This window comes from Epinephelus lanceolatus, chromosome 2 (assembly GCF_041903045.1).
Source record: "Epinephelus lanceolatus isolate andai-2023 chromosome 2, ASM4190304v1, whole genome shotgun sequence".
NCBI lineage: Eukaryota > Metazoa > Chordata > Actinopteri > Perciformes > Serranidae > Epinephelus > Epinephelus lanceolatus.
The window spans coordinates 18,938,796-18,962,440 of record NC_135735.1 but is presented as its reverse complement, the minus strand read 5'-3'; the positions used below and the strand labels follow the sequence as shown (position 1 = coordinate 18,962,440).

The 23,645-nt window shown below is 41.3% G+C and overlaps 2 protein-coding genes across 2 annotated transcripts in view; one reads left to right on the top strand and one right to left on the bottom strand.

Moving 5' to 3' along the window:
* Positions 1 to 9,964, top strand: part of ly75 (lymphocyte antigen 75) — a 35,180-nt gene extending 25,216 nt beyond the window's left edge. Inside the window, exons 24-35 of the mRNA XM_033628981.2 lie at positions 325 to 454; positions 856 to 1,076; positions 1,165 to 1,327; positions 2,077 to 2,241; positions 2,499 to 2,621; positions 3,086 to 3,271; positions 3,385 to 3,608; positions 3,760 to 3,967; positions 5,447 to 5,608; positions 5,700 to 5,822; positions 6,915 to 7,091; positions 7,250 to 9,964. Of these exons, the coding sequence (XP_033484872.2) occupies positions 325 to 454; positions 856 to 1,076; positions 1,165 to 1,327; positions 2,077 to 2,241; positions 2,499 to 2,621; positions 3,086 to 3,271; positions 3,385 to 3,608; positions 3,760 to 3,967; positions 5,447 to 5,608; positions 5,700 to 5,822; positions 6,915 to 7,091; positions 7,250 to 7,425 (2,058 nt within the window). The 3' untranslated portion in view covers positions 7,426 to 9,964. The remainder of the gene's footprint in view (positions 1 to 324; positions 455 to 855; positions 1,077 to 1,164; positions 1,328 to 2,076; positions 2,242 to 2,498; positions 2,622 to 3,085; positions 3,272 to 3,384; positions 3,609 to 3,759; positions 3,968 to 5,446; positions 5,609 to 5,699; positions 5,823 to 6,914; positions 7,092 to 7,249) is intronic.
* Positions 9,965 to 11,504: 1,540 nt separating this feature from the next.
* marchf7 (membrane-associated ring finger (C3HC4) 7) lies at positions 11,505 to 23,386 on the bottom strand. The gene is made up of 11 exons (XM_033628997.2): positions 23,173 to 23,386; positions 20,224 to 20,416; positions 19,041 to 19,187; positions 18,720 to 18,888; positions 17,481 to 17,666; positions 16,203 to 17,382; positions 14,589 to 14,758; positions 14,392 to 14,495; positions 14,197 to 14,301; positions 12,449 to 12,497; positions 11,505 to 12,271 (listed from the first exon to the last, which is right to left on the bottom strand). Exons 2-11 carry the CDS (start codon positions 20,404 to 20,406, stop codon positions 12,180 to 12,182), a joined length of 2,385 nt encoding a protein of 794 aa, XP_033484888.2. The 5' UTR covers positions 20,407 to 20,416; positions 23,173 to 23,386; the 3' UTR covers positions 11,505 to 12,179.
* Positions 23,387 to 23,645: the final 259 nt, after the last annotated feature.

Genomic DNA, 23,645 nt, shown 5'->3' with positions numbered 1-23,645 from the left:
TTTTTTTGCAGCAACATCCATATTTAAAGCATTGACTACTGTCATGGTTACATAAAAAAGTCTGGACAGACATGGATGTAAGCTGTTACTTGACTGGTTTGCAGAGGCATACACAGCAGTTGTGTCCATCGTGAGTCAGACAGTATTACATGCTAAATCAGTAGGGTGCTCTTTGGATACGAACTTGGGCTCTGAGCATGAGATTAGTTGTGCTTTACCATGCATTATCTTTATCCAGTCAGACATAGACTGTGGATAGACACAATATGTTTTTAACTGTTAGCACTGGTACTACTTGCTGTATTTTTTCCCCTTTCTCAACAGACATGGGATCTGGAGAGCATGGAATTGTGTGTATTTTTGCTCAATAACCCCAACTCTGACATGCTGGGTACCTGGGACTATTCTTCCTGTACGCAATTTCAAAATGTGGCCATTTGCCAGCACTACGCAGGTAAATCACCCCGTCCAACACTTAATACTACTTCATTATACAGATTTTATTTTGCATAAAGTCACTTAATCAAGTTGGTTAATCTGGCATGCTAAGGTTCCTCATAAGAGATTATTGTTTATTAAGTATAGACTATGCCATATATGTTGTCCCTGGAAAATACTGGTGGCATGAGGGTTGAGGTGCCAGCCATAGCAAATCATTCTCCATCTCTTTCTTCTCTAATGCCCCATCATGTCTCAGCTGTATTCTCTCTAATAAGAGGCATGTATTGCTCAGATAAATACTTCTGATAAAGAAAAAATCCACTTCTTTTTGCAGCAAGATAACGAAGCAACTGAGGTCACTGGCACAACTTTCATGACATGCTGTTTTTTAAATACAAGGCTTACTCATTTCAGATAAACTGGAGGAGCCACACATCCCAACAGAGCCCTTCAACGTCAATAACCACACCATCCTGCTGCTTAAGAAAAATCTCACCTGGTTTGAGGCCTTAGAGCAGTGTGGAAGTAACAACATGGACCTGGCAAGTGTCGCGGATACCTTCCTGCAGTCCACCCTCACTGTGCACGTGAGCCGTGCACGCACGCCCATGTGGATCGGCCTCTTTAGCGAAGACGTAAGTGTGCCAAAGAAGGGCTGCCTTTATTATAAGCCACTGTTTTAAAAAAAAAATCTTTAAAAAAAAAAATTTTGTGTGTGTTCAGGATGGGATCCACTACCGCTGGACTGACCACAGTCACACTGTGTTCAGTCGCTGGTCCTCTGATGTCACCAGTGGCCGCTGTGTCTACCTGGACACCGATGGTTTCTGGAAAGCCACCGAGTGTGAGGAGGAGCTAGGGGGCGCTATCTGCCACAAGCCACACAGTGAGTGAAGATATGAAGTACAGATAAACAAAAATATGTATTGCACCTCCGCGTGCAGCTAATTCCTGCTATCAATAGTGAACAAAACATTTTCTCCAGATAAAAAAAAATCCAGGAGCTTCACTCTTTCCTCATTCTGTCATGAAAATTGGTTTATTTTAAACAGATTTGTGTGCCTTTGTTCAGAAAAGGGCTTACGGCTATTCCAGTTCACAAGGTTGAAAAGCTGTACTGTGTTTAAATGTACTACTCTGTTGATAAGTCATCTGTGGTAACAGGATGTAGGCTGTTGTAGAGGAAATTTGGAAAATTTAGAAAATAAAGCTATGGCTTCCCTATTTGGCCCGACTGGCAAAACAAAGCACAAGAGACATTCTGGCGTTACTCCAGGAAGAGGGATTGTTGAGTTCTAAGTTAACAGAGTCTGTAAAAGTGAGATTCAGGAACACTTCTGTTCTGAAAACAGTTTTACAGAAGAAATAATAGAAACAGATTTTTTTATGCTTGAGTGAAATAATTAGGGAAGTTAATCCATTTTTTGTCGCTGTTGTTCCTCATGAATTAAGTCCTTGTTAAGTGTCATAATACTGTGTCAAAATTTGAGACGTGTGTAGACTTCACACTTCAACAAAAGCACTTTACAGGTTTCATCTCCTCTAAAGTCCCTTCCTTTTCTGCTAGCATACGTCAGTGTTCTTGGAAATGCTAATATCTTGGAACTAAACCAAATTTAAACCTCTGTATTACAGACGAGATCATCACCACACCAGAGGATGTTGCAGTGAAGTGCCCCCACAAGATAAATGGTCCAAACTGGATCCCCTTCAAGAACAACTGCTACTCCTTCCAGCTGGTCGCCACCAGATGGGAACAGTTTGACCAAGGGCAGATTCAAGATACCTGCAGAAAATTTCGTAAGAATTTCTGGGCACGTTAGTCTGACTCACAGGCTGTAGACTGTGTGTGTAAGCCTGCCATTAGCTGCCTAATTCAGGCGTAACTCTCCTCCCCTTCTGCTATCTGCACGTCACAGCTATCAAAATCCCCATCGCTACATGAAACAAGCCAAACCTATCTCCACACTTTGTTTTAAAGCTGTGCATGAACTCCCAACTCTTTATAACAGGCTGATGTTGCTTCAGTTGTTAATGGTGATGCCTTTATGTTTCAGATGCAGGTGCAGACATCCTAACCATCCGAAATAAAGAGGAGAACGAGTTTATAAAGCAGCAGCTCATACCGTTTCAGACCTTGGCCCAGTTTGTCTGGCTGGGGCTGTACAAAGATAACAACGGTGAGCACTTTAATGGACATCTGTGTCAGTTTTTTCAGTTGTTTTTTTAAGATGTAGTTGGTGTGTTATGTAATAGAGAGGCAACACATTTTTCTGCTGATAATCCTGATAGCTAAACTGAAGGTATTGGCCATTATTGATCTGATAACAGGGATTTTTCTCCTTCAAACAGCTGCATCAGATCATAACCGGTACCATCACAGAGCTCATTGACCTTAATTTGTATGGATGATAGGAGGTGCTGCTAGAGCCCTCTGATTGGTCGGTTATTCCAGGGGCTGGGTTAATATGGCACCAGGGATTTTTGCTTATACAATATTTACCTGATGAAGTAATGAGGACTGAAACACCACAAAAAAGTGACAAGTGATTGACAGAATGAAGGATTTTTTTTGTTTCTTTCTTTTTTAAATTTAAAATCTTGTAATTATGCCAGGGTTAATAGTAATATTGTCCTGCTGTAGATAACCAGATGAAGTGGTATGATGGCACAAATGTCCAATATTCCAACTGGGCAAAAGGCAGACCAGAAGTAGACAGACCATTCTTGGCCGGTCTCACCGTTGACGGCAACTGGATTCTCATCTCAAGGCCGAGCTTATTCGCAGAGTTCAAACAAAGGACCATTGTGACCTGCAAACTGGACAACGGTTGGTGTTTCACACTTAACATCATAATTCATATTTCTCTGTTCATCTGCCTTTACTGCAAATATTTTACTTGTCAAATGATCTCACACACATTTTAACCCTTCCCTCCCAAGAATTGAAACATGAGTACAACAAGTCATCCTTGGATTTTCAACAGTACGGCAACTTAACTTACGAGGTTGTTACCCAAAAGCTAAATTGGCAGCAGGCTTTGAAAGAGTGCGGTCAGCGTGGCGGCCACCTGGCAAGCATCCACGATATCGAGCACGACGCACACGTGAAGCTCATCGCCAAGACGGATGGCTTCTCGCTGTGGATTGGCCTGTCGAACCAAGATGTAAGAAAAATCAAAATCTGAGCAAAAATAATTTACAAGCTTACACTGAGTGCTTCTCAAGTACCTCTCATGTGGATTTCTTTTACATGATGGCACCTCATAATTTCACTTCACCAGATAGACTAACATAAGAGTCGTTCTCTCCGTGCAGGTCGGTGGCTCAGCCTTTGAGTGGTCTGATGGAACAAAGTTTGACTACAAAGCCACCATCTCAGACTCACAGGAGGGCTCCAGCTCAGACAAACAAGAGGCCAGCTGTGTGACTATAACCCCTGATGGAGCCTGGGCGAGGACCAGCTGTAATACGCTGGTAAACGGAGCCCTCTGCTACACCACCAGCATCACAACCGCCTCCCAGAGTAAGACACTATGATTTATTTATAGAACCGCATTGTTCTTCTTCCATCACCATTTTAGGTTGAAACAGATCTTTTGTAAAAGTCTGTCCAGGGTGAAGATTTTCAGAAACTCTGTTTTCAATGTTGATGTGTAGACAGGGAAATCTGAGTCTTTAGAAAGACGTCAGAGTGTGTGTGTGCTGTTAGCTCCTTTTTGTGAGGTGTGAAGTGACATTTTGTGCACTGGGAGACATGTCTAAAAATAGTGCTTGTTAACAGGACATTATTTTGGGTGTCTACAGGTCCTTAAAAAGTCCTACCATGTCTTAAATTCATTGGTACAACAGTAAGGCCTTAAAAGTCATTAAATAGTCTTAAATTTCAAATCAAATCAAATCAAACTTTATTTGTATAGCACTTTTCTTACATTAAAAATGCAGCACAAAGTGCTTCACAGAATAAAAACAAACAAAAATACTACATACATATTGAAAACCCGCCCCTCCCACCCCCACATATAAACACACACACGCATGCACACACACAGTCAATATAGTCAATAATATGGCTGGGCACTGAGGAACCAGGTGAGGATAGAACCACCTATGGGGAGCCATCCACACTGAGAGGCGCCACAGCCTACGGCCACAGGGAACACCACCACAGAGACCACCCTGACCCAGACAGACTGGGGTGGACTCCACACATGGTGCAGAGCCCCCAGTCCTCTGGGCCTGAGGGATCTCCAGGGTGACGTCCCCGCGGGTAGACCGGACACACCTCTCAGTGTGGAGGCCCCCCATGAGGAAACACTGGAGCTAAAAACTAAAAGACTAAAAGGCAATATGATAAGATAAAACAAGTATGAGATATAATAATGATAAAATGCATAAAAAAAATAAAATAAAATAAAATTTAAAGATTAAAATAATAATAATAATAATAATAATAATAATTAATAATAATAATAAATAAATAAATGAAGATTAGAAACTAAATAATAATAAAATGCATAAAGATTTAAAAATAAATCATTTAAAAGCATTAGAAAGTAAAAATAACGACATGCAGCAAAGGGCCACAGGCTGGATTCAAACCCGGGCCACTGTGGCAACAGCCTTGTACATGGGGCGCCTGCTCTACCACTAAGCCACCAACGCCCCGCAGTTATACTTCTTTCCTACGATTCTTAGGTGAAACATGATTTGTCCAAAAATCTGGCTTAAATTTGGTTAAAATGTGTCTTGGACAGGTCTTAAAAAGCATTAAATTTAACTGTGATACCTGTAGACACCCTGATAATGTACAGCTACTCTTCCACTATATAGAGGAATAGAGGGTTCAGAGAGTGCGACTAACAGTGCTCGTGTGGACAGGAATGTCCTTAAGAACAAAGGAGGGAAACACCCCTGTTTTCAAAAATACCCCGTGTGAGGCCGTAATTTGTGTTGGAGTGGCACTGACCGTCGTCCATTTTATCTCTGTGTTGTTATGAATCAGGAGCCAGACCGCAGGTTGCCCCAGTGGCCAATCGCTGCCCTCAGAGCGGCAGTGGGTCCATGTGGGTGCAGCACAAGGATCACTGTTACGCCTTTGACATGAGCTTCTACAACTACAGCGTGTACAGCATGGAGCAGGCCAGGAGCATCTGTCAGAGCATGGGTGAATTGTTGTTTGGTGTATTAAGGGTTGTAATTAATATTCACCTGAAGCGACTGTAGTCTAATCTTTTTTTTTTTTTTGCTGCTGACAGATTCTCAAGTACTGACCTTAAAAACCAAAGAGGAGAACGACTTTGTGTCAAAGTACATGTTTGATGACCCTCTCATCACCAGTCGAGTGTGGCTCGACGTGGAGCTTGATAAGCAAGGTAAACCTCACAATGTGAAATGGAAGCAGGACAGTAACACATTGCTGAGGATTTAGATAACATGACACTTCCAATCTACAGTTTTCAAATATTTAAATTATGATTATAATTATAGTACAGCTGTACCCAACTCAGACTAATGTCAGTCGAATAAGATTTGGCTGTTCAATACAAATATTCGACTGTTCGTTATTTTTTTCCGTATATTCATGTGATACAGTAATCAAACCAAGTTAGCCCTCTGAGCTTATGTGTATTAACTGCGCTGACGATGGACTGGACATGTGCAACATTTTTTGCTGACACTAGATATCAAACAAAAGCGAGAGACTATGAATTTTCTTTGAGCTGTAAATTCAGCACTTCTAAGCAGAAGGCAAAGGATAACGTTAGTTCAGGTCTGACCGGGTAAAGCCTCTCTTCCTCCAGGTGGCTGGCTCCATCTCATGCAGACCATTCTCGGAACCCATTGGCTGTATTCGGCGTCTGACTTCCGGCAGACGGTGATACAGCCTTTTTTGGCATTCCGGTTTGAGGAGGCGAATTTCCGTTGCCGACTTCCGTTTATATATAAGTAAATATGCTGAACCACTGCGATGGATTCAGAGTTTGCAGTGGCCAATTATGTTCCGCCTCGTTAGTTCACCACACAGAGCGTTTAACCTGGTAACAACTGCAGCCGGCTCAAATGTGATTGATCAATATCACGCGGACTACAAACAGCCTAGCACCGGAAACCAGGGCTCTTCCGCTCTTCTTCTGGAGGCAAGATCTCCGGGGTTTGCCTACAGATTCTACATTCACTGAATGTAGAGTCTGTATATAGAGACTACATGCAGACTAACCCTGGAGTATCTCAGATTTCTTTACTGCCATAGTACAAACATGCAACGAAATTCAGGTGCACCCAAGGACCAGGCTCATATATAAGAATTATTAATAAATAGCATCAGCTTGATTACCTTAACGTGTTCTTTCGAGTCAGATATTACCCCTCAACATCATACAGAAACACATTATTTGTGACATTTGTGTTGTTAGACTGATGATGGATCCTTCTCCCTCTCATTATCCCCTTGATCCTTCTCTCAGGTAAACCTGTGTCCTGGCAGGACGGCTCGGCTCTGGCTTACTCCAACTGGAAGTCTGACCCCGGGGTTACTGTGAAGACGTCGGAGCCCTACTGTGCCGTCATGGTTGCAGGAGATGAAGGATCCTGGAAACTTGTCAGCTGCAAGAGCAGCTACAGTCGTGTTGTCTGCCAAACTGCAGCAAGTGAGTATGACGACTGCATTAAAGGAATGGTTTGATATTTTGGTAAATGTGCTTATTTACCTTCTTGCTGAGAGTAAGATGATAAGATAGGTGCCACAGCTATTATCTGTAGTATGAACTTTAACATGATGACAAGAACTTCACTTCTGCGTCCCCAGAGTCTGAAGGCTCACCAGTGGCGCTGGGTCTCTTCATCGTGGTCATCATCGCTCTCATTTTAGTTGTCGGCTTTATCGTCTACAAGAAGAAAAGAGCCTACTTCACTTCCACCGTCCGCTACAGGAGGACGTTTGATGACGCGGATGGCACCAGTATTATAACAGATGCTGACTGAGCTCGCTTTAGTAATCAGCCTCAGGGAGTATCGATGTGCCTTGTGTGCATTGTCATACTTTTCAGCAAGAGCAGATGCAGCCTCTCTCCTTTTTTTAAATTATTTATTTATCCTGCTCAAGCCTGCAAAAATTTCTAGAATGATGTGTAAAACTGTAAATATTGTTAGAGAATTGTGAATATCCGTCAATTCAGTATCTTAATTTGGGTTATTTTAGATTTTGTTTATTAAGGGCCCTGTGTTATACCTAATGTAAATACTGGGGCTCTCTGGTAAATGTTAATCGTTAGTGGGATGTTAAGAGTTTTCTTTGTTTTTGGGGGGGGGGGGTTTTTAGATTGTAAAAAGATTTTGACTTGATTTACAGAAACATATAACCCGACAAAACACTCCCATTCAGCCTTATGACTGGAGTTAAATTGCACTGATGTATGAGTGACTCCAAACTATCAGAAACAAAACGTCCATTTACTGTTTAAAATCTATTTACATTGCTCAGTCTAATCAACTGATTTTTCAACTGCTGATCACACAGTTACAACTAATCAATACATTAATAGACTTTTTAAAGGGCCAGTTCACCTGAAAATGCAGGTACAAAAAACTTTATTTTCTTTGACTTGCACTGTTTTACATGTTATATAGTTTCTCTTTAAATACTCACAATACTGCCCAGACGTTTCTATCAATAGTTTTAGAGCTAATGTTCTCTCCCAAAGTACGACCCATAACTGTCTACCAGAAAAAAGAAGACACTACAAACTGTAGCTCTCATGTATGTCATGTAGTTTACACTGACTATGTTTACATGCATACTAGTATTCCAGTATTATTCCAAATATGGGCGGCGAGGTGGTGCAGGGGGAGGGTTGGGGGAGCCCTTCAGTGTGGAGTTTGCATGTTCTCCCTGGGTACTCCGGCTTCCTCCCACAGTCCAAAGACATGCAGGTTAACTGGTGACTCCAAATTGGCCGTAGGTGTGAATGTGAGTGTGAATGGTTGTCTGTCTCTATGTGTCAGCCCTGTGATAGTCTGGTGACTTGTCCAGGGTGTACCCTGCCTCTCCCAATGTCAGCAGCCCCCTGCGACCCTCAAGAGGATAAGCGGTTATGAAAATGGATGGATGGATGGATGGATGCTTAAGACATGATTCTGATTAAGATATGTGGGATTCCGGTGTAAGGAGCATTCTTTGGACATGTACAAAGCGCATTCAGAATATGCACCTCAACTGGGGGTTTTACCGCAGTTTGGGTCACATGGCCTCTTGTCTGTTTACAGTTAGCTCTATGTGTTGTCATGGATACAGTGTGCACAAACCAACTCACCAGGAGTTTGCAAGAAAGTTTGGTGTAGAGATGCATGCCCAAAAGAAAAGCCCACATTTGTGGTTGGAAGAAGAAACACACCTGCTTTTAAACAATATGAGAGACTTGGATATCAGCAGGTTTTTGGATATGGACAAATATGGCAACGTCGACCTTTTTAAGAAGGTGGTTTAAGGGATGAAAGAGGAAAGCTGTGTTGACACAGTCTAACTCTAGTCCTAGTCCTATTTGATGTAAAGAAGCAGCTGTTCCACTTTCCTATATTATGGCGTGAAAAACAACATGTTAGGGAGCGTTAATCGGAGTATGCACAGCTGCATGTTAACAGAAATATTAGTGTAATATTGATTTTCATTAGCCATGTAAACATCTCAGTGGGAATATAGTCTTTTTCTGAATATTTTGTGCATGTGAACGTTATCTCCAAAGTCATAGTAAAACTATCTATACTAAGAGACTGCACTGTGGTCAAGAAAACACGTTTGTATTTTTAGTTGAACTGCCTTTAAATAAGTGGAAAAAATGGGATGGATAAAAAAAAGAATCTCACTTACTGTGCCTTTAACATCACTGCTTTAGAAGAAATGGGAGTATTGAAGCCACTGGATAGGGTTATTTTCAGTGTATTTACAGATTCAGTTGACTTAATGATGCCAAACTATATGTTTTAGTTCTTAATGCGTAAATTATGAAAGAGAGAAATCTGAGAGTTTAGTCCTGCTGATTAGTTTGAAAGGTTTAGGACACTGTCTTAACCTCAGAATGATCCAGACATGTTTGTGTGATTTGTCTGTTTGTGTAGACCTGACTTTCCTATGCACTTAACTACTGAGCAAGAACGCACTTTAATATGTTGTGGAGCTTCAGTTCCTCACTATGTTTAAGCACATTGAGCTTTGGAGAGTTTTTAAAAAGACGTTCAGATTGCACTGGCATTTGCTGTGAATGCTTTGTAAATATGTTTTATAACTAAGAATGAACCAAAGATGCTCTGAGTCGTTTGAATGTCAAAAAGCCTGAGCTTTCCTTTCACTCTGTGGGACTGCCTCAGTGCGGCTTGTAACCCATTCATATCACGTTGTAAACCAAATCGTAGTGGGTTGGCTTTTTGTTTTTTTTGTTTTGTTTTTCTTAAACTTTCCCAACACTCCTAAACAGATCTCGCTCAAATCAGGTACAGTACCCTTCCAATAAAATTTTCTTTCTTCAAAGATGTGTCTTTTTGTCTTGTCACTGTGATTAGTGTACGTGGTGTAAAGACATCTACCACTGCATGTAGAAAGTAATTTTGTCATGTACTTTAAAGGGAAAATCCACCCTAAAACAGAATTTACAATGCAAAGATTTAACAGTAGAGCTAATATTAATTATTAACCGGGGGGAAAAACACTTAGGGTTGGTCCACTGACAATGAATTATGGACTTGTGAATCACTTCATGAGCTCATACTTGGAATATATTATCTCAATTTAAAATATTATAATTAGCATTAACATAATATTTATTGGCAGCTTTTCCTTTCTCTTTCCATAGAGCAGGGGTGTCAAACTCATTTTAGTCCATGGACCCCATACAGCCCAATATAATCTCAGATGGGCCGGACCAATAAAACCATCGCACAAGTACCATCAGCTCCAATGTTTCCCCTTTTTTTGTGTGAAGAATTACAAGTACACTCTGTAGACATTCATACTTTTACAAAACAGACGAACAGCCTGAGATGTCTGAAGAAAAATAAGTGCAATTTCAACAGTACGTCTCAGTTTTTCCATGTGCAGTCAGTCTACTTCTCCCTGTCATTACATGTGCATTCATCAACACATTTCTTGATACAGGTTCTTTTGAACTGAAGCTGCTGATTGACAATATTTTGCACAATGTTCAGTATCTTTAAACATGGTCACAGTAAGTATTCTTTGTTATATCAAAGAACTTTATCCTGGTGAAGTTGGGAAAGCCTGTGAAGCAGAATTCACACAAAGTAAGCATAGTTTAACTAGCTCCTGAAACCTGGCATATTGTAGTCTAGTCATCTAGTGGGCCAGGTTGGACCCTTTGGTGGGCTGGTTCTGGCCCACGGGCCATATGCTTGATACCTCTGCTGTAGAGTTTTCCTATTGAACAGGTTAAGAGGCAGCATGATAGTTAGACTGAGCTGCCATTTTGTTTGTTCATTTTGTTCGAATTGTTGTCCAAATCGTAGAAGTAGACACAATCAGTCTGGAACCAGGCTCATACAGAAGTACTCGTGTCAGAGGTGGGGAGTGGGGAGATTTTGGATTCCTGTGTACAGCAGTTTACCTCCAGTTGAGAGAATGGAGCTGAGATTTAACCACCACTATCAGTGAGTCCTGTCAGAGCCGTCTACACAATTCTTTTTTTAAAATTTAGCCTTTAGTTTAAGAAGCGTCCCACTGACATTAAGAATCTCTTTCACGGCAGACCTGAACAAAACAAGCAGTAGCATAAATAAAAACAGACAAAATAAAAAAGGAAATGAAGCAAAAGGAACTCACAACTCAGAAGTTAAAAATAGTTTTGAAACCAGGGAACAGCTTAAAAAAATCTACCTCTATTCTTTCATTCTGGATTTAAAAGCATTTAACACGATTAAAGCACATTAAGTGGCGAGAGCAGGCCATCCTACCTGAGAGTGTAACTCACAAGCACCTTGTTAGCTATATTGTGCCTAGAACATTAAAAGATAACAGTAAATGACTATATAATAAAGGAAGGAGGACTGAACAGAAATGGCAGTTTGCATTCAATGTTTATTTCCAAAACTGAAAGCATGAAACTAGATTTACAGACATACAGTACATAAAGCATTTCAAACACAGAAACAAAGGTGGAGAACATTTACTGATGGGGTTGTCTTTTTTTAAAAACATATTCTCAGTGGAGAAATTAAAACAGACAATAAAAAGGAATAATTGCCACTTTTTAATAGTCTCTCTCTCTCCAAAGCATCCATCTTACCGTCACGACTTAAGTACGACTCAACCTTGTTACTGTTGCCGCTCGATACAATTTCATATTCCTGCCTTTTCATTTAAACATTAAAGCACTTGTGGTATAACAGTTAAAAAGACTTGCATTATTCTTTAATTATAATTGAATAAAGTGCACTCTCATAGAAACGCAAATACAGTGGTGTCAACCGAAACATTTTTATTTTTTTTAACGCACTCATTTGTTTTGAGTTTGTATTTGCATATCTGCAAAAGCCACCGGCAACAAAGGCGAGATGTTGTGTGCACCTGGCATTTCTCACTGCCACTGCGTTTCAGATGAACATGACAATGTCAAAGCATGTGTGAAAACGGAGTGCGCTACCATGGAGTGAACATGACATGGAGTGACCCACTTTTATTTTTACTTTTTAATTTATTTTTTTTTCACCCTGGATCCATCTCTTTCACGTAATTAGTACTCCTCTTCGAGATCATCGTCCAGGTCGGAAAACTCAATAGATGGTCTGTTGTCTCGCAGCTCCTCGACACTTTCCCCATGAGGAACTGCAATCCAGACACATTTAGTCAGATTCTGTAGCCACATAATTAATACAACAATGAAAACACGCAGGTGAGATATCTACAGCAATGCCACTGCTTTAAACATGGGAATTACACATGAAAGATTAACTGTTTTTCAACAAACACAAAAGCATAGAAGAGAAGGACTGAGCAACATACTTTCAAGATTGTCCATGTGTTCATGAAGAATTCTCACCAGGTTGAATAACTGGGTGAGAAAAGGAAGCAGTTTCTCTTTTCAAGATTTATAAAATCGACCACAATTCATCATTTAAACATTTTCAAATTGTGCAAATCAGTATTGACTCGGCTGTCTCTGATTCAATGTGTAAGACGGCTACAGTATGTTAAACACTGAATAACGGCACCCCTGTACACTGTAATGAAGTCTGACAGCAATAAAATACAAATGGCTCTTTCAGCCAATGATATCATCGACTGTAGAGCTGAAGTAGCACCATCCACCTTATTCCTGGTCCATGCGTGAATTATGGGAGCAACTTTGGGCATTTTCGCAATGGTAACGGTATGCTAATACTTTGTCCCAGATGATTAGGAAATAAAATGTGGAACGCCCCACCTGTTGCACCTAAAAAACAGGATAATGTGATCATACCTCTGCCAGTCATCACAAAGAAATGGTGGTTGTCCATTTTGACCAAGTGCATTAGCAATTAGCTTGCCTTGCTACATTACATTTAACAGAGCCCGAGCTAGCTTGCGGTAAACATCTTCAGCTTCTAAAAGACAATATATGATTTTCACTACTCATTAACAGACACTAACAACTTCAACAAACATAATTCAATATAGATTTTAGCTCCACGTAAAGTGAATACACGTGACGTCCCTCAGCTAATGCTCCACTCGCCTGCCTTAATGACTCAATGTATACATTTTCATCACTACTGATTTAATTAATCGGAGTTCTACTGAGTAAAACATAATGCCAACTTTAGCAGCAGACTTCAGTAATATGACGTAGTGGTAAAATAAATCACTTCAGGCATTCATTTCATATATTACACAAGTTCTGTAAGTCAGTAACACACTGTCAGCCGAGATGACCAACATAAACACAGAATTCACGGTATGCTGCTGAGTTTATTTTATAAAAGGCAATTTTCTAATGTAGGATGAGAATGCAGTCAGACAGGGAAAGACAGATTTCATCTACTAATGCTGAGTGACAACAGACCTGTCATTCTAGGTGTCTCTCTCTCTTTCTGCAAAATCTGACTTATGACTTCTCTGCTCTCTAAACTCTTGGTTTTATCATTTCTTACGTTGCTCTGAGCATGTGAAAATGTAGTGTACGTGGGACAAACCAGCCCCGTATTGATTCAGTTAGAGACAGTACATTTTGTTTTTCAATACCGGACAGCCTGGTATTCTACAGGACCGGCAGCAACCTACTCCTAGGCGATGAAAACTGTACTGTTAGTTACAGGAACAATCCCTTTTAGCTCTAGGTGCATGTTCGACACGCAGTTGTCAAAGCCACAAATTTAGCTTAGTCTGGTTGTTCTAAGGTTACAGATGTGGACAGTGCGACAGGTAGAGCTCCTCAAGGACATTTTAGAAAATGCTAATTTAACGTTATTTGCTAAACTGAAGGCAAATGATCTCATTGCAAGTTTCACCCATAATCATTACTACGGTAGCACCCTCACGAATAAGGTGGATAGGTAGATCTGTTCTTTGTGTGTGTGCCATTTGAGATCTTTAAAGGCCTGTTAGAGAGTTCAGACCGAAAGAAAGGCAGTCTACATGCGTAAAGATAAGGGGTTGGGGATTGAACATTCATTTGTAATGGCTAGGTTAAGGGTTAGGGAATGCGTAATGTCAATGATGGGTCCTCACAAGCATTTAAGTACAGAGTCGTGTGTGTGCGTGTGTGTTCTCACCCCAGCAGCATCGACCGCTCCCAGGACATCGGAAAACCTCTGCTCACAGAAATGCAGCAGTACCACCAGATAGAGACCGCTACTGATGAACTCATCATATTCGGACTGTGAAGAAAGACAAAACACATATGTATTGGGTGCTGTACATTTTGAAATTCAATTGTCTAACTAAAAGAAGTCCAAAAAGTGACTCACTTGCACATGTGTCCTGTATAACTCCTGAATGTCAAAGTTGTCTATGTTCAAACACAGTTTCTCCTTGCAGAGTTCACATGTTGTGATGGCCTCGAGGTTCGTGCCTAAAAAAATAAAATAAAATAAAAACAGATCAACTTGGTTGACAAGACATTGTTTTGGTGAAAGCTGCAGCCAAGTAAGAGGTTTGTATCTACCTGAGCCAATTTTGGAGCGGAGCCACCTCTTGATGCATTCCTGGTGGACATATTGCAGACTTCCTGTGCAGCGGCAAGGCTGAATCAGGGGGTTGGATGCCAATTCCTCCCCCATCTGGCAGATTCGGCACAGGTCGCCTTCTTCCTCGTCAGAATCCTCCAGCAGCAGTCTGTAGCAGGAGAGGAGGATATTTAGGTCTACCTTGATCTCATGTTACATGCCAAATATGTAAAAAAAAATAAAAAAATAAAAAAATAATAATAAAATCAGTATCAGAGAAAAGACCGTGACTTTGATGTAAACTCTCTTTCTGCAAAACCAGATAAAACCATCTTAAACGTTTGACTACTCATCCTGCACTTAAGAACATTTCCAAAAGTTTATCCAAATAAATGAGACTTCAGCTACTGGCTAGCCACACCAGTCATATAAAACCACACTTCAAAACTGATCTAGCGGCAAGGGAGGTGTGTGTGAGACCAATGCTGTCTCTCAAATCGCGTACTTCTGTACTTACACTTAATATTTTGAGTGCATAAGTGCGTTCACACTGAGAAGTATGGAAAAATGCAGTGCACTATGAGTACCCGGATGGTGCACTCAAAACGGTCAAGAAGTTGATTGTGGAACTATGGACACTTCTTGCCCTCAATGGTCGCCATCTTGGCTACGTAGCGGAAGGGGAGGGACCACTTTTCAAACAGGAAATGGCGGCAGAGGACTGTGCGACTGTGAATGGCGCTGTATTGTACAAATACATGTGTTTTTTGCACTAAGCACCACCATACTGTTGTCGGGTATAAGCCAGCAGTGTGTTTATTGGGTTAATTTAGCAGTCTGTAATGATTTAGTACCGCGAACGATGACGCAAATACTAATGCTAGTTTGCGGTCATCATTTCCGGTGAGTGCACAACGGCCATGTTTGGTTTGAGACAACACTACCCTGTCGAAATTTGTGCACTACGGCAGTGAGTACACAGTGCACATAGTATACTACATGGAAGTGTACTAATGGAAGTATGTGATTTGAGACACACCAAAACAGTACACTTAGTAGCAGACTCCGCTGTAGCTCCTATCATGCTAAACTACTGGCCCACTTATTTTTTAGCAATTCAAATCCATTTTTTTTAAGAGTACACCTCTTAAATATTCCGTTTCCTTAGGAAATACGTCACAGTACAGGGGCCAAAGACTATAATTTCCGTTTCACAAGTTTTTGGGAAAAACCCAATAAATATGAATTTCCTCTGTGTGTGTTCAGTATGAATGTACCATTGCTTCACAATGAGTGGCTGAAGGAGGTGGACATGTTTGTTAGTAAGGCTGGCGTGCCTGCCTCACTTAATAAAGTCACCTGAGGGTGTAAGTTAAAAAAAAAAAAACTTTCAAGTAACATGATAATTTAAAAATTTTACTAATATGACAAACATTTCTATTAAGTAAGGCCTGATAAAAACAGTATCACTGTTCTTTAAGTAAAAAATAAATTAATATTCATGCTCATTTCACAGTGAGACAGCGATCAGGCACATCACCCAAATTACTTATTATCAGTTTTCTAAAAGGACAAAGTATTAAAGGCACATGTAGGAGATAAAGATCCATCACCTCTCCTTGATCTTGCGTAGCTTCTCTTGATCCCTACTGGAAATGTGTTTCTCCTTCTGTCCATCCACCTGACTCTCGACACCGCCCAATGGACCCATAGAAACTGAAATGTTGTCGTATACTCCGACTCTGCGGCGTGGTGAAAATTCAAGTGAGGCATCTTCCAGTTCTGGTAATGTCTCATTCTCAAGTCTGCAGGGGCGACCTGTGCCAAAGGCCTCTAAACCAACCGCTCCTTCGTCTTCCTCCTCCTCCTCCTCTTCTTCTTCTTCTTCGTCATCATCGTCATCGTTATCTTCTTCCTGTGTTGCTTTATACTCAAGGTCATCCCATCTTCTTAGTAAATGCTGTGGACGGCTGTAGCCTTCTTCTACGTCTGCAGCTGACGGTGCACTATCATCCCGAGTGTGTCTCCTGAGGCGAGCGAGGAGGGGAGGGCAGCGGCCACGGAGGGAGGAGGAAAGCCAGGAGTAGCTGCTGCTGCTGCCTCCTCCACTGCTGGTGTTATTACTACTGCTGACGCCAGGCTCTCTCCAAGACCCCATTCTGGATGGAGCCAGGCCACTACGATAGCCATCGTTGCGGTTTTCCTGGATAGGGGCGAGGTCTGCCCTACGATTCCTGAGGCTACCTGAGGTTGCCTCTGACCCTCCAGTGTCAGGCTCCACACTAGACATCCTGGCCCCCTCGTCACTGTCCACAGACTCTCCACCAGTTGATGGACTGTCATCATCAAGGGAGCGCACACTTGAAGATCCACTGGAAGAGTCTTGGCTGGAGCGCCGTGAAAAGAGGCGGGACAAAAGGCGTCGGGTGGAGCGACGACCCTCTGGCTCTCCACCCTCAGGGGCTGGCCTTGGAGGAAGAGTAGCCTCTGGTCTGGGCAGGGGAGTGGTGTACCTGGAGGTGTGTGAGGAATACATATCTAAAGAGGAGTCTGGGTTTCTTGTTTGTTCCTGAGATGAGTGGAGGGTGGACGAGCCGCTCAAGAAACGGGATGGGGTCCTGTTGCTGAAGTCATGCACTAGAGGAGAAGACCGGTGGGAGGTGGAGGCTGAGAGGTGCCGATTTAGGGAGCTTTCTCTAGCAGTGGAGGAGGAGGAAGAAAAGGAGGGAGAGTAGGCAGTTTCTTTAGGCCGAGCTCCCTGTGCATATGTGGAGGTCACTCTGTCTGTCTGATCTGAAATGAGGGAAGAGAAGAGCAGTTTGTGTGATACTGGCTTATGTGTGTCAATACATTTACACAGGTTGTGTGTTAACATCACAAAATATGCCTACACAATGAGGAAGCCAATCCAGGAGCTCTGATCCTTCGCTCTCCCAAACCTGAGAGACTGGGTTCAGTCTTTGTCTCTAGCTCAGTCCTAGACAACAGCGGTTTTGAGGAGGAAGATGAAGACCGTGAGAGTAAACGGCATGAATTCCACGATGAATCATAAGTGTCATTTTGTTTTTCACCTGTACCTGTAACACAAAGGAGACAAGTGGTTTAGAGGCTTGCTGGGTTCATTTTTCAAATCACTGCAAGACTCATAGCATTTAGAGGTGGTGGGGAGGTACTTATACTTGATTTAAATGCTGTTTAATACCATTGTAAATTGAAGTTCTTGAAATTCTTTTTCACAAAATCAACACTTCAAAACTGCAAAACATTCAAATATTAAATTGAATGACCACATGACTCAGTTAGCTTAGCATAATGACATATTTTCCCAGTCATTCTACACTGCATGAATACTACTACATTTCTCGATGCATGTACATAAAAACAAAGTCATATCTACATTTAGAAACGATCAGTTTGAAAGATATACTATGCAGGATTTTCCTTCTAAAAGTAAAGAGGGATACAAAAGTAATCCCTCTCAATCATCACTTATGACCAACTAGAAGTGTGTGGCTGTGTATTTATCTAATCTGGGGTTGGCTCTCACTTATACTTTTGCTGGCGAGAACTGAAGGACAGAATGAAGAGCGACATGGAGTTGGCCTGTACTGTCATACAGGTAGGTGCCGGCAGAGTATACCTTTAACTTCACATCTTTTGGTCTCCTAAAACTATTATTTTAGGCAGGTTTACAACAGCTTGTGATGTTGCAGTGACTCTGTTTATATAATTAATTGCTTTCAACTTAAATTTTAGATCATGCAGTTTATTAGTAACCAGCTTCAAAAAACCCACGTGACCAGAAGTTTGTTGTCAGCACAGCTTTGTTCAAAAGAGCACTGCAGTTTCTTATTTGAATCATCTCCACTATGAGCACCACTGTTTCACTAGTGTCACCACCTGCAGTGAGGCCAAATTAGACCTTAGACGGACCACAAAATACCCTGTATTATCTGTGCATTTACTGTGAATAATCACAGATGCAGGTGCACTCTGGAGAAACTTAATGCAGTGTGAATTAATGTGAGATCTCTACGTTTTTCCCACGTCAGAATAATAGGATACAGGTTCAAAAATTGTGTAACTGTCCCAGTTTTCCTCATGACTTTCACAAAACTGGTATTGTGTACCTCTGCCACTGCTGAGCCCAGTACCAGAATAGGTGGATCCTGTGGCTGAGGTGCTGGCCGTTCTTGAGTACAGCCCTCTGTTGTATGACAGCTTGGCCCTTTTAGAATCACCATCATCACTGGCGTTCAACAGACTGGAGCGCATCCCCAACCTCGCCTCAGAATCAGTCTGGAAGATAAAGACATACATTGAAGAATAAATTTCCATGACATTATTCAGCAACATTCCTCTAACCTTTACCCTAATGTTTTAAGTTTGAGAGGATACATTTGACAAGAGCTGTATTTTGCCTGCTAAAACACACAGCACAGCTTCAGTACCAGTTTGCTTCTACTGCTGAGAGAGGATTCAGCCCACGGGCGATCATAAGATCTGCTGGAGGATGTCAGAGAAGAGGGCAACTTCCAGCTGGTGGAGCGACTGTCAGAGCTGCTGTAGTCTCTGGATGAGCTCAGGAAACCAGAACTCTTCAAAAAGGAGAACAGGCAAAACATATAGCATTAGTTAGTGCTCATGCATTGGCAAAGATGTTTTTTTTTAACTTCTCCTGTTTTTTTATTAGGACAAGTTGATCCCAATTTTATGATTCAAGATTGGCTTTGAAAATGTTCTACAGGAAAGGACATTCAACAGGTTGGTGTGATTTGGCGAACCTGCCATTTTTTTTCTTAGTATATTTGTCTCTTAACTCACACTAACAGAGAATAATTTTATTTGTGCTTATCTAAGTATAACCATAAATAATAAAACCACAGAAGACTGGTAGTTTGTTGGGTCATTGCATCTAGCTTGGACAAGAAAAAACAGGAACTAGACAGGGCCCAAGCCAACAGTAACACTATCTTTTGAAACGGGCCTTGACGAGCAGCAGGACTGAAATACACACAGCGTGTGCCAAGGAATCTAGGCTGCCCTATAAAAAGACCTCCAAAGTGTCTGCTGTTGCACCACTGATAAATGTAGTTAGCTACTGTAATGTGCTCCTGAGGGAACCTGTAAGAAAAGAGCTTACTTGAACACTGTCTCTCTGGAATACACTAGAAAGGCAGATGACTAAAAGGCCCAAATGGGAAAGAAACACAGATACAGCACGATGATGTGGACTTGGCCTGATGTGTGCAGTTGTTGTCACTGTTGCTCTCGACTGTTTTATCAATCTTAAACCTACAATATTCCAGCTGACACTGTCACCCTATGACCTTTATATTCCAGGCTGAATAAGATGAAGCTGGTGTTCATCTACTGTGACAGCTAAAAACACAATCTGAAATTTAAAAGAAAACCCTATAGAGCATGAAAAGTGAATCTAATGTGAAACTAGAAGCACCATATACAGAACACTAAGACTAACAGAGTAAACCAGGGGAGTGATGTAGTCCATTTGAATTATCCACTATGCTGTAAGCAAATTTGTAGACAAGTGTGTGCACTGTGTAGAAAACAAAGAGTGTTTTGCATGGTTCCTAGCCTACAGTCAGCCTAAAGGGTGTGCAGTCAGCCTACCTGGTGGTCCAAGTCGGCTTTGTAAGCTGACGATGCCCTCGGGAAGCGGTCATTATTCAGCACAGTCTCCCTACTGTACAACCTACTGGAGCCCAGTGATGAGGAGGAGACCGCTGGACTGGATGTGTAGGACGACCTTGGGCTGGACAGACAAAAAGGAAGTCTGCGAGACCTGGAGTCCATCGCGGGTTGCCTGTTGCGATATCAAGATGAGAAATCCAAAAGATATTATTGCACGATAGTTTAGAAGCTGGAAAAACTTGCTCACAAATGCATCTTTTATTCACTACGCAATGACCTAACAGGGCAGGGAAGTTTACACCTTGCAGTGCAAACCCTTAAAGAGCCTGCAACCTCTTAATCTGCCTGGTAATAAAGCTTGGTGGGGCGGTGTGTGCGAGCATGTCAGATTTGTTGATAGGGCACATGTGACAGTGTCTGTAAACACTAAAAGTTGCTACCATGCTGCTTCTTGGACTTGGTATCAAAGTCACTGTGCCTATCTTTGGGGCTGAACTCTGTCACATGAACATGATACTTCCATGGAGTAAGCAGTAGCGCGCTGAGCCGTGCGTCTAAGCAAGCAAGGTGCTCTATAACAGTTATTAGACACTGAGATCATTTATTATTAAGCTGCATTACTAAATTCAACACAAAATGCACGGTCAAGGAAGTTGTTTTGTTCTCTCTTTTAAGTGCTATTGATGTATTTAGCTAAAAGCCAAATGTACAGTTATGCTGAAAGGAAGAGTTGAGAGTTTCTGACAGTAGGTGGTACAGTGTGTGTTTATTCCATGGTAGTGATACGAGTCCAGTGACATTAGCTACAGCACCTGTGGTCAAAGATAGCGCAGCCAGCCAGCAGCCTGTCAGACTGAAATGACCAGCAGTAAATAAGACCAAATAACAAACATTTCAAAGCACAACGCAGCACTTCAACCTTTTAATCACCCTAAACGTGGGAAACATAAATGCTTTATCATAAAATATAAACATAACAGCTTAATGGACGTGGTCGAGGGAGTTTTTTTTTTGTTTTTTTTTTAAAGCACGACAAATACAGAAAACATTTTGCATATATAAAACTTGTGTTGGTGTGGATAACTACTAGCTGAAAGAAAAAATCCCATTTGCTGCTGTTCGTCTCTATGATACAAGCTGCAGATGTCATGTCTCCTGGGAAACAAACACCACAATAAAATCCTACCTTATCAAAGCTTATAATGTTTACTTTATATTGCAACTGTTATAGAAAGGTGTAACTTTATGGTCAGCATTATAATGAAGGCTGTGGTTTGTGGTGCTGCTGAATAGTGCTCTCTTATGCAGAAAGGTGTTTCTGATATGTTGTCAAATCCATTTAGGCTAATGAGGGTGGTGTGATTTAACAGCACCACAGACCACAGCCTTTGTCATAATGATCATTAAAGGAGAACTTTGCCCATTTTCAAAATTCATACATGCCATTCCTATGGTCTGAGACAGTCCCAAAATTAAGTAAAAATGAACAACTCTCTCCCAAAACCCTGAGTGTGCTAAAACTCAAATTTGTGATGTCATAGGCTATAAAGTCTGCCCTTGACAACATGGCCAAGTGCAAGTATGACACTGAATGTATTAAAGTGTGGACCCTGAACTAATGACCTAGGTGAAATCTGGACCCTGTAGCTGGACCAGTTGGGGACCACTGTATTAGATGACACTGAGAGCACTCAGGGGTACGTTCCAAGTTTATGGGCACATTTTCTGTTTCAAATCCAGGAACCCTACAATAGGATAAAGCTCATTTTGGTATAAATAAAGAATACGAACAGTCTGTGGATCCACAAAATCCCATTCATTGTTTATGGAGCAGCTCCAAACTTTATCCACCATGACATCACAAGTTTAAGGTTTCTGGCTTTGAAGCAGAGTAGCTCATGTTCACAAAAACAGATTTGACTTTCCTAGGCCTTAGTAATAACATATTAGGATGCTTTATTTAAAGGGTGTTCCCCTTTAAATTGTATTAAAACTTCTCTGAAACTATAGGGATTGTAACATTTGCAAGAGGAAGTTTTATTACATCACAGTTTCTTTAATAGACTGCAGTAGTTTTAACTAGGTTTACCCAAAACAGTGGCGACAGACTGCAAGGCCTGTAAGTAACTAGCCCCAGCAAATACTCATGTATCATCGTAACAATAAGTTAGCAGCTTAATTAAATAATAAAACAACAGTAGAGACAGCTTAGTCTGTGACTTTAAGTAAAAACCTGATAACATCTTGTGTTTTCGACGTGAGCCAACATGACCTTGCCAGCTTCCTCTTTAAACTTTAGTTAACGTTAGCAAGCAGTTAGATACATTACTGACTTATAATCTATGAACTTCCTCGCCACCTAATTGCAATAGGGATAAAAACAACTAGCTAAATAGTTGACTGCCATTTAAATCGTAATAATCAGCATTAAACTAACCCTTGCATTGTTTCCGTAACCGCTCCCTGCTCGACACCGTACCGTTGTTTTGTTTAATACATGACTGCCTTGCATATTTCATATGCGACAGTCAACGTTAACGGTCGGTTAGCTCAAAAAAAAGAGCGTTAGCAGTTAACTACTAGCTAGCTATTAAATAAAAAAGACGGTAGTATGACGTGTTTAATATTCGCAAGGTAACTGTACTCAATTAATTAGCACCTTCCCGGTCGCTGTCTGGATGTGCTAACAGGGTATTTCCGTTGTTTTTCAGCAGGGCTGTTTCCTACAGCGGCTGTCAACTCAGTTAGCTTTAAGCTAGCTGGTTAGCTTGTCATTTATGGCGTTTAGAAGTCCTTACGTTTACTAGCAAGTTGCGCTACATTAGCTTGGTGTTCAGTTGAGACAACCACTTTCCGTACAAGGTGGTATTTTACACTAAATGCACCCCTAACATAATGCACTGTGAGTGTCAACATAAACAACCTCACCTTTGATTCTTCCTTGCTTCAGCTCAGCGATGGCGTCTGTGTTGACTGCTGTTGACACAGACGGTCAGGTGATTTATAATGACCCGGAGGGAGTGGTTTGGAAGATTACTTTCAGGTGGTTTATTATCCGCATGCAGATGGTTTATCCACTTTATCTTTTTAAGGAAGATTTATGCCGCTTCATTATCGCACTGCAAGAAGAACAGACACATTTATGGCTCTGATAAAATCAGACCTCACACCGAGTTTGACGCCTCAGAAATCCCCAAGCCAAGTCAAACAGCGCCCCCTTGTTGCCGAGGTAAGGAAGTTATATTTTCATATCCAGGGATTTAATCCACCAACAGTATGTTGTTATGCCAGTCCAAATCCACACATTTAGTCTTCCAATAAAACATTCAGTGTTGAGTAAGCTACTTTGAAAGTATAGCTGTGCAAACTACCAATTACTGCACACTGAAAGAAGCTGAACT